The following is a 9,538-nucleotide window of genomic DNA, read 5'->3' on the forward strand; positions in this document are numbered from 1 at the left end:
AGTTTTTATTTCTAGCTTTTTTCAAATGTAAAATATGTTTGTGGTCATCGAATATTATTAAAGTATTAGCTAAACTCAACTAAATGTTTTTACTTTTTCTGTTACATTTTGTAAAAAAATATATATATATACTTAAAAATTATGGTATTATTAGAAATAAGTGCAGCTTATTCAATTGATTTTATAAAATGTGAATACACAGTGAAACGTTCATGCGTTTTGGATTTGGAGGTCACTATTTTTAAAGTTTCAATATAGAGGAGTTGATATTTGCATGATGTCCGTGAAAGCAGCATCCATCCTTAAGTCCTTTCCTGTCTCCTGTTTCCCAGTTGCGCTTATGAAGTCAAGCATTTTAAACACTGATTTTATTTGTATTAAAATAATCCAAAGCAATGTACAGTTTAAGCACACACGTTTAACGAACAATGTAGGTCATTTACAAGAATACTTTCCTGATGCTATGCTCCAGCAATTGACTAAAAATGCATCTCTTTATTAACTTCCCTTTATTGTTCGTTGATTTTGATTTATTTTTTAAAGTAATTATACTCTAAACTCTCATATAGGCAACTCACATCGTTTTTTATACACATTTCAAACAAGAACAGAAAATACTATGACACACAAGAAATCAATTGGAGCAAACTTAATAAAAATAGCTTAAAACATATTGAGAAAAATACTCCAGGCTGTGGGAAAAGGCACTAGTGAAAGTCACAGAAATTCCTATTTGTGATTATTTCAAAAACTTAGAAAAATAAATTAGCGCGAGCAAAAAAATCCTGTGTTAGAACAAAGGCAAATGGGAAAATCCATATGTTAAATATGTACTGGAAGGAAAAAGAAGGATACATGTTTTTATAGGAAAAAGTGCCTCCTTTTTAAAACAAAAATGTCTTCAGTTAAAATACTATTTTCTATTTAAGCCTTTGCCTGGTTCATCAACAGAAACATTGCCTGAATGCTGGATATGAAAAGTAATATTTTAAAGATAAAAATGACAACAGTTTGTAATTACAATTGAGTGGTTTTTCTTCATATTGGTTTTTACGCCAATCCATCTTCCATGTCTTCGTCATCGAATTTCACTTTGGCGTCATCTGCATCCAGCTGCAAGACAAATCCATCCGTTAATAACACCAATAAAACAACTTCAAGATAACTTATGAATGAATGAATGAATTGTTGGGAGATTTTGGAGATGCAGCCCAGAACTTACACATTTCATCTCCAGTGGAGTGAAGATCCGGCCGGTCATTAAGATCCTCAATGGGATGGTGAGAATGAGGAAGAAAGGCAGTGCCAATGAGAAGGTGCTCTGCTTAACAAGCCAAAGGACTCCCAAGCACAAAATCTGGATCAGAGTGAAGATATGCATCCGCATTGTTTTCACCTGCAAAGATAAACAGACAGGATCAAGTTACTAAAGCTGAGAAATCTCCTTTGTAGATTTGAATAAATCAACAAAAATGAAATCCAACAGTCCTGAAAGCTTTAACTTGAATTAAAACAGTATTAGTACTTATAGTTGGGAGCAATAACGTGCAGGAGACACAAAATACACACTCAAAATGTGTCACAGAGTGAGATAAACCGTATTAATGACTAGGAGTGATACCCTGGTAGCATAGGCATCAGATGGATGGTATTTCTTGGGTGTAATGAGAAGAAGAATCCTGTCCCACATCTGGACACCATTTAGAGAGGTGATACCCATGTACAAGAAGATACCAAACAAGGCGGTCATTGGAATCATCCGCAGGATCGGTTCCATGAAAATCGAAACTCCTGAACAGTAAGAAAGAGAGTTGGTGATAAAAGGAGGAAACAGTTCTTCCCTTCAAGCATGTTGTGAATGCATTAGCACTCTAGATGGCAGCACCTACCAACCATAAGGGCCACGATCATACCACTGATCCTCTGCTCAATCACCTTCTCGATCACCGGTTTGGGGCCCTTAGACATGACGGTCAGAGCGTTGGCATGGGTGACAGACCGCACAGTGGCAGCACTCAGCCAGGGGACGCCAAAGATGGAGGAAATGCCGCCCATGGTGACCAGGAGGAGCAGGTCAAAATGAAAACCAGAGCCTTTCACCATCTTCCTCTCAGGTTTGCTCACAATCAACCTGTGAGCACACAAATAGATACTTCTTTCACATTGTTCAAGCAGTTCGTAACGGTAATGTATAGAATATCCAACTTTACTCACGTAGTAATCTGGGACTCCATGAAAATGAGGATGAAGACAAGCAGAGCAGGAACACAGCAGGCACCCATCATCCAAATAGGGAAAGGCTTTTTTTCTCCCATGGGGTTGATGATCCAGCCTCTGGATTTGGGGTTGGTCACTTCAATACCTTTTGGCACAACCAGTTTCTGCAAAATAAGGCAAATATTGGTTGATAAATGCAAAAAAAGAAGGTAAGGGTAAGGTTATTTTGGCAAAGTTTGAAAATGAATTTGTTTGTTTTGGATTCAGACATTCTTGAAGATAAATCAGGCTTCTTTATTCTAACCAAAAGCGGATGTAGAAATATGAAGTTTGTGAAATTTTCTTAAAGGAAAAACATTTAATCTGAGAAAACATGTCTAGGAAAGAAAAGCAGACATTCCTTTCTCCAATACAAAAACATTTGTTGTGAATTGGCACTATATAAATTGAATTGAATTGAACTGAAGCAATACTTCAGGGCCACAGGTAAAGTTTGGTAAATAAACTAACTAGTAAATAGAGGTACTTTCTTTTTTGCCAAGCTTCTTATTCCCCAGAACAGACCAGTGATGTACACAACTAAACTTTTTCCTGAATGTAATACTAGGTTTTTACAAGTGAAATAAATGCCATGAAGATTGATTCACATGTAAGTCTTATTTTTGAAACAAATAGAGACAGACAAAATCAAACAGTAATGCTTACTGCGGTATTTTTATACATTTGCACATAACATACCTGAGTGTAAGCATCCTCAATGCTAATATCCACTGCGATCATAAAGAAAATGGCAATAGGGACTCCAAAATCTCCAATCAAGCGACGAATCTGGAGAGAAAATTAAACATAGCTCTCCATCAAACCCAGATCACTTTATAGAGGTGATCTTTAGAGTTTGTTCAGAACTTCTTCTTACCGGGCCTGGGAGGAAGGTACCATTCTTGAACTGACGAAGGAAGTATGCAATGAAGAAACAGCCAAACATAAGGCACATAGACAGCAGGGCAGTGTTGGGGTATGCCCTTTCAACCTCCATCTCTTTAAAGGTCACATTGCCATCTGAATGAATCTCTATGTGCTCCTTGATGACTGGATGGAAGGGGTTATCCAGTGTGTCATTAAGATGTTCGTAGTTCAGAATCAAAGGATGAGTTTTGAAGATCTGAACAAGAAAAGAGATTAGAAGTCAGTTAGAGTTGGTGGAAAAAGTGAAATGATTGTTGGTGAGAAAGGGTGGATGAATGAACTGTGCTAACCTTCATGAGCTTGGCGAAGGTCTCGTAGATGAAGATGAGTGAAATGAGGATTGAGAAGATTTCTTGGGTGAAGCGTGAAATGAATCGGACCAAGAAGCTGCCTTCCACTGCCACAACTACAATCACGATCACCACCAGCCACATGCCCACCCAGATACGGCCCACAATGTATTCGATGCCTTGGGTTGTGCAGAACTAGTGCAGACAAAGGAAAGACGACTTTAATGAGGACAGTAGTGCTTTTAAAACGTTTTCAGAAATCTTATCATCTGACTGTTTGTACATACGACAAAAAAAGCTTCTTCAAACAGGAGCAGAGGTCCAGAAAATCCAATGACAAGGACAGGTTGGGCAGCAATGAGGCAGAAGATTATACCCTGAACGCAGGTAGAGACCATAAGCTCTGAGACTCCCATCATTCTGTCTGTTTTGTCCGCTAGAGTGGATTTAAAGAGACCAACAAAAGCTTCAGAGCCAGAGACAATTTTCAGCAACTACTATGGTCATCAAACACAACATGAGATACATGTCTTTCCACTGTGGACTTTTTCTACTTACCTAGAAGCCCTCCGAAGGTGATGGCAGGTGACAGGGCAGCAAAGTAGATGAAGATGATGGCAGCAAGCACCTGAGGGTTCAGAGCGTCTGCGTAGTCGCTGAGGTAGTGGCGGTAACGGCGCTTGATGTCATTCACCATTCCACCAAAAGGATAGCCTGTACGGGCCAGAGGGTCCTCCTTTGGCCCTTCAGGAGCCGCATCTAAACGTAAACAAGAAGACATTCATTTGGTCTGATTCTAAGTTCTCAACTATTTTTCAGTTTGCTACTTTTTACCTCAAAATCCAATTTTGAAACACTAAAGGTGACCTACCACGTTTCCTTGAGTAGGTTAAGCTAGGTCTATGAGCTACACAAAACATGTTCATTACATTATTAGATAACAAGATCTCAGTCTGGTCAGTTCTGCATAATCTTCAAAATTAGTTGAATTTTGACGTCTGAATCTAAGAGGGTTAAGATGTCTATATTCTTGTTGTAGTTCTGGTCAAAGATGCTAACCGGCGGCTTCTCCAAACAGAAGGCGGGTGTCAGTGGGACGGAGTCTTTCACGCAGCATCTTCTTCTGGAAGTCAATTATTGACTCCAACATTGCCTTGTCCTGGATCTCAGTGGGTGGAATCACGATGCTGCAGTCCATGAAGTCAGCGATCGCTGTGTTCAACTCCTTCTCAGTTTGGGCAAGGTGAGCTTCCAGACTGAACACCTATCAGATGGGAAGGACAGATCATTTTAATCTGAGTTGGTTTTGACAGCGTGATCCTGTGATTTTCACTGTAGTTTTCTCCTACCCAGTCGGCTAGCAGAGCACCCATGGCTCGCCCAATTTGAGTGTAGTTCAGATCACTGCTGGAGGGGCCAACCATCATGAAGACAAAACGAATGGGGACCGAAGACTCGAGGACAGACTCCATCACCACAGTGTCACTCAGCCTGACAAAAGCCACCACTGGTTTCTGCAGGAGGTCGAGCATACCTGCAAGAAAACCTCTTTACATCAGATATGGACCAAAAACATGCACATCATACAGGGACAAGGCTGCATTTGACCAAACATACCTGTGAGGACAATTGAAGCCTCCATATTGTCCGAGCTATCTCTCTGCAAAATAAAGTAGATGAAGTATGTTAAAATATTCTATATGTCATACAAAGATGGACTAAAGGTAAATAACTACCTTCTTTATGACTGAAAATGTTTGCATTTGAATGTCTCCAGCCGGAGTGACCACAGGTCCCTCATTCTGACTGAAAGGACAAGCAAAAATATGCTTAGAATGGCTTTGAGAGTTTGTGGAATGGCAGGAAAAACAGAAATATTCCTACCTGCGTCTCAGTAGGAGAGCTCTCAGCAGGGAGTCTCGATCAGTGGGACGGATTTCACCTTTGCTGACCAGCTCGTCCACTATTTTCTCAGCCACAGAGGCCAGGGTGCTGGCGTTCATGTCGAAGATGATGGCTCCTGAGAACCAAGGCTTGGGGTTACTACAGCTCCAAATCGACCAACCAGTCACAAGAATGTTTGGATGCTACTTTCTAGCTCTGTAACAGCTCTGAAATCACCTGTGTTTAACGCTCTGCGAACATGGAGCAAGCTCTTAAAGGTGAGGTAGGAGACATGAGATGGACCCCACTGTCTGGTGTTGGGGTCAAGGTTTTCCTCATAGCCCACCCATCGGCTGGTTTCCTGCCAGATGTTGCCCTGGAGCTCATTTAACTCCACATAGGCCTGTTGTAAGAAAACAGTAGGTCAAGCACTTTTCAGTGTATTAAAGCAGTAAAAGGTTTGCTTTCCCCAATGAAAATATCAGGTTTGTGTGTATTAAAAAATGGCAGATATCATCTCAAATGTAACGCTGAAGTTTAATTTGCACAATTCATTTGAATAACAAACAAATCTATTTGCTTGAAGAGTGAAATACATAAAATGATGCAATAAAATGTCAAAAGGCATGTGATTAATCTTTCATCTTTTAGTCTTCTTTACCTTGAGTCTACCATATATTGGGTCTGGTTTCAAAGGAAATAGAGTCAAGTTGTTCTTTCTTTTACTTCTTCATATTTGCATCTCTTAGCTGAAGCCATTGTTTGCAAAGAGATCACAAAGGATCAGGAAGATCTCGTTGCTGGTGTCAGTCAGAAGAAGGATACGAAAAACTTCAGCATTGTTTACATGCTATTAACCAATAAAGAAAAATGTGGCACAAGAGTGATGTTATAAAGATCTCCACAATTGTTGAAAAGACATGATAAAAACTGGTCAAGGAGACTGCTAAGAGACCAACAGGAATAATGAAGTAGCAATGTCCTGTACTCTCCAAATAGTATTAATATACTTTTTTTCCTAAAAGGTTTATTGAATATGTGAAAAAAGCTTTTAAATTATTTACCTTGTGTCATTTTTTTACATCACAAAAACCTGATTTTCAGCTGAAGTCAGTGCACTTTGGGGAGCCTCTTTACACCATTTTCTTCTTCATAAGAGTACACTTACCTGAGCATCCCCCCTGGTGGTGGCATTGGTGTTCACGTTCAGAAACGCTAAAAATAAAGAGGCATCAGAGTGGTTTAAATGGAGTAAAATTCAGTAAAATCTGTTGAAAAGGACAGCTTACCGTCTGAATCACTGGGAATAACAATGGCTTCAGGAGGAGGCTCAGTCTCTTCCTCTTTTTCTTCATCATTCCTTTCGACATTAAAGTTGTTCAGGCCTTCTGAAGTTCTGATGGGTTCGGAGGTACAGAAACATGAGCCAGATCCGCCACTTTGCACTCAGATGTTGCAAAGCAACTGAAAAATGTTGCTTCGTCATTTAACAGAGATGCAGTTCAATCCTTCATTATAAGAATGATTCAATTCAATTTCTATATATTTTTTTAAATTCCAGAATCGGTGCAATCCTTTTCATCGCCACAAGATGGCAGCACAGAGCGACTTGTTTATCAGCTACATTCTTATCTCTGATTGGCCCAGAAGAAGATCTAACGTAAGTTCAAATGTCTGGGGATGTTTTCGAGCAGAACATAAAAAGCTTCTTACATTCTGGAAACAGGAAGTTATTCATGTTTGTTTACGTAGTATTTATTAAAAAAGAAAAAAAAAAGAAGAAAAAAAACAGCAAGCAGAAGACTGTTAAACTCTCAATTGCGTTTTATAAAATATATTTCAGTCTATAAATGAATAATTTCAAAGTCTACTTAAGAATTATATACATATATATTTCATGCTTTTACGATTGCAGCTGTTTAAATAATCCATGTTTTTACTCAACAAAACAGATTCAAACAAATCAATGGTAAATAAATAAATAAATAAATAAATAAATAAATAAATAAATAAATAAATTAATTAATTTAATCAAAAGGTGCATAAATGCATCATAAACTACACACTCTTGAACTGAATAATTTAAAAACTGGGCCTTGGACTAGAATGATAGTTCCCACTATCTTATCAGAAACAGTGTGCAGAAGTTCACTGTTGGGGCACAGTGCTGAAGAAGGAGGCCTAAAGAAGATGAAGCACTCACAGTTTTAAATCAGAAGGGAAGGCTGGATCATTGTCTTCATATGACATGTCGCTGCCCTGGATGAGTTAGAAAGTGATTGATTAGTTTAAAAATTCTAGATAACATCTTCAAGTGTTCATTGAATCAGTAAAAATGAATACAAACCTCCTCAAAAGTGAAATTGTTCTCCATGGATGTTGAATTACCTCTGCTTTCAGCTACTTAATGCATTCCCTAAAGCAGAAAACAAATGAATTGACTCACAGAAGTCGTCTCTGGTAACTCAGAGTCAACAAATTCTCACTAAAGACCAGCTGTGTTAAAACTGGAGGTGATTTGATGAACTTATAATGGAAAGGACACATGATAACCCAACTTTACAGAGTTTTGCAATAATTATATAAAAAAAACTCAAATTTTCTCTAATTATATTTGAGTGTCATTACCAATGACACCAATTTTATTAAAAAACGAATGATCGCCACCATATTCGTCATTCAGAGTCTGCCTGTAAAGATGCCACACAGGTCAGATAATAAACTGGCCGTTGACAATTTGAAGTACGATATAGTTTAAATAGGAGACTACAGAGTCTTATCTTTGGGTTACGCCCGTCAACCAGGCTTATATGTTCTCCTCAGTGGCAAGACAGAAAAAAAAATACTTTTAGCTTCTGCAACTTTGCACAGAATTATACAATTAAACACAGAAACATTATATTTTAACATCAAACAGAAAAAGGACAGGTTTTGCATGGCAAAATTAAAAATTTCTGTTGCACATTTAGATTTTGAACCTGCTAACATTAACAGAAAATGGCTTCGTCACTTTTAAAATCCACACACAAAAATGCTTCTGCTTAAAAGTAATTTGATGTCTGCACCAATTTAAATTTATGACATCAAAAGCAAGTTATTTGCATATTTTAAAACAGCAGATCTTGAGGTGTTTGTATGATCCACATATTAAATTTCAGTACTGAGTGCACTCTGTTGAAATTCCTGTTAAAAATAAAGCAAAGTAAACATTACTCCATTTGTTGAAGTTTGTAAAAAGCTAATTTAAACTTCTTGGTTCTTGTCCCTAGGAATCCTATAAAAAAACCATGTCTACACCCCTACCTGAGTGCAGGTAATCCCACCTGGTCTCCAGTACTGGAAACAGGATGATCAGCGCCCTGTCAGCCTCGTCGAACCCGGAGACAAACTGACCTGGGACAGACGAAAAGACGAGTTCACTGAGGGGCCCGACGTGAGCGGGAACACCCACCTGAAAGTACGTCGGCGCTAAAGTGCAGGACCCCACTGCGCTCAGCAGGGTGTATGACACACAAACATCTCTATCTGCCCCAGACACCTTGACACAGGGATATCCCAGCCCTAATTTGCCTGCACCGCCCTTTCAGCGAGGACCAAATCTAAGGCCAGAGAGGCTCATCATGTCCCAGGGGTCGGGAAAGGGGCAAAGTGTGGCAAGGAGAACATCTCTTTACGTCATCTTGTTTACGAACTGGGGATTCCCTCAAGATATCGATAAGCGATGGAAGGGGGTAGTTCCTGGTGATGTGATAGGAAAACATTAATCTAAACTTAAATACATTACAGAGCAACAGTCCGGCTCACTTGGTTGTTTCGGGCGCATGAGGGACAGGAGCAACAAGGCGATACCCCCTCTGCTGGCTGGAGGTGCAGCTGGTTACTGGTAACACACACAGGCACATGATGCCCCATGGACTGAAGAAAACAGAAATATGGTATTAATTATGCAGAGAATTATTCACAAAACAACCTAAAACTGTTTCTGCAGAGGCAATCCTTATAAAGTATGGAAAACAGCTTAATTAATGTAAAAATTTAACAACCGTGCTTTTTTCCAAGAGAAAAATTATCCACATAGACAGAATGTGCAATAATTTATTTCCTTTATGTGCATCGGTACTCACATTTCTTGTGGATTCAGGAGAATATGCAGTACAAAAAGATTCACATACCTTTAATTT

General features: G+C 38.9%; 1 protein-coding gene across 2 annotated transcripts; it reads right to left on the reverse strand.

Moving 5' to 3' along the window:
- Positions 1 to 353: 353 nt before the first annotated feature.
- Positions 354 to 8,912, reverse strand: LOC106940745 (band 3 anion exchange protein-like). Of its 2 annotated transcripts, none has more exons than XM_015023563.1 (21): positions 8,681 to 8,912; positions 7,705 to 7,773; positions 7,561 to 7,616; positions 6,647 to 6,753; positions 6,526 to 6,572; positions 5,595 to 5,760; positions 5,358 to 5,493; positions 5,210 to 5,279; positions 5,091 to 5,133; positions 4,823 to 5,007; positions 4,533 to 4,737; positions 4,032 to 4,232; positions 3,761 to 3,909; positions 3,474 to 3,668; positions 3,134 to 3,379; positions 2,956 to 3,045; positions 2,215 to 2,381; positions 1,890 to 2,131; positions 1,622 to 1,791; positions 1,223 to 1,396; positions 354 to 1,113 (listed from the first exon to the last, which is right to left on the reverse strand). In XM_015023563.1, the coding sequence occupies exons 2-21, from the start codon at positions 7,729 to 7,731 to the stop codon at positions 1,051 to 1,053; spliced, it is 2,739 nt and encodes a 912-aa protein (XP_014879049.1). In that variant the 5' UTR covers positions 7,732 to 7,773; positions 8,681 to 8,912; the 3' UTR covers positions 354 to 1,050. The 2 variants fall into 2 exon arrangements, with proteins under 2 accessions (XP_014879049.1, XP_014879048.1); XM_015023562.1 differs by having other exon boundaries at positions 8,661 to 8,912.
- Between the last annotated feature and the right edge of the window lie 626 nt (positions 8,913 to 9,538).

Source organism: Poecilia latipinna, unplaced genomic scaffold, assembly GCF_001443285.1.
Source record: "Poecilia latipinna isolate Pla-1442-1.1 unplaced genomic scaffold, P_latipinna-1.0 Scaffold3342, whole genome shotgun sequence".
In the NCBI taxonomy this organism is placed as follows: Eukaryota; Metazoa; Chordata; class Actinopteri; order Cyprinodontiformes; family Poeciliidae; genus Poecilia; species Poecilia latipinna.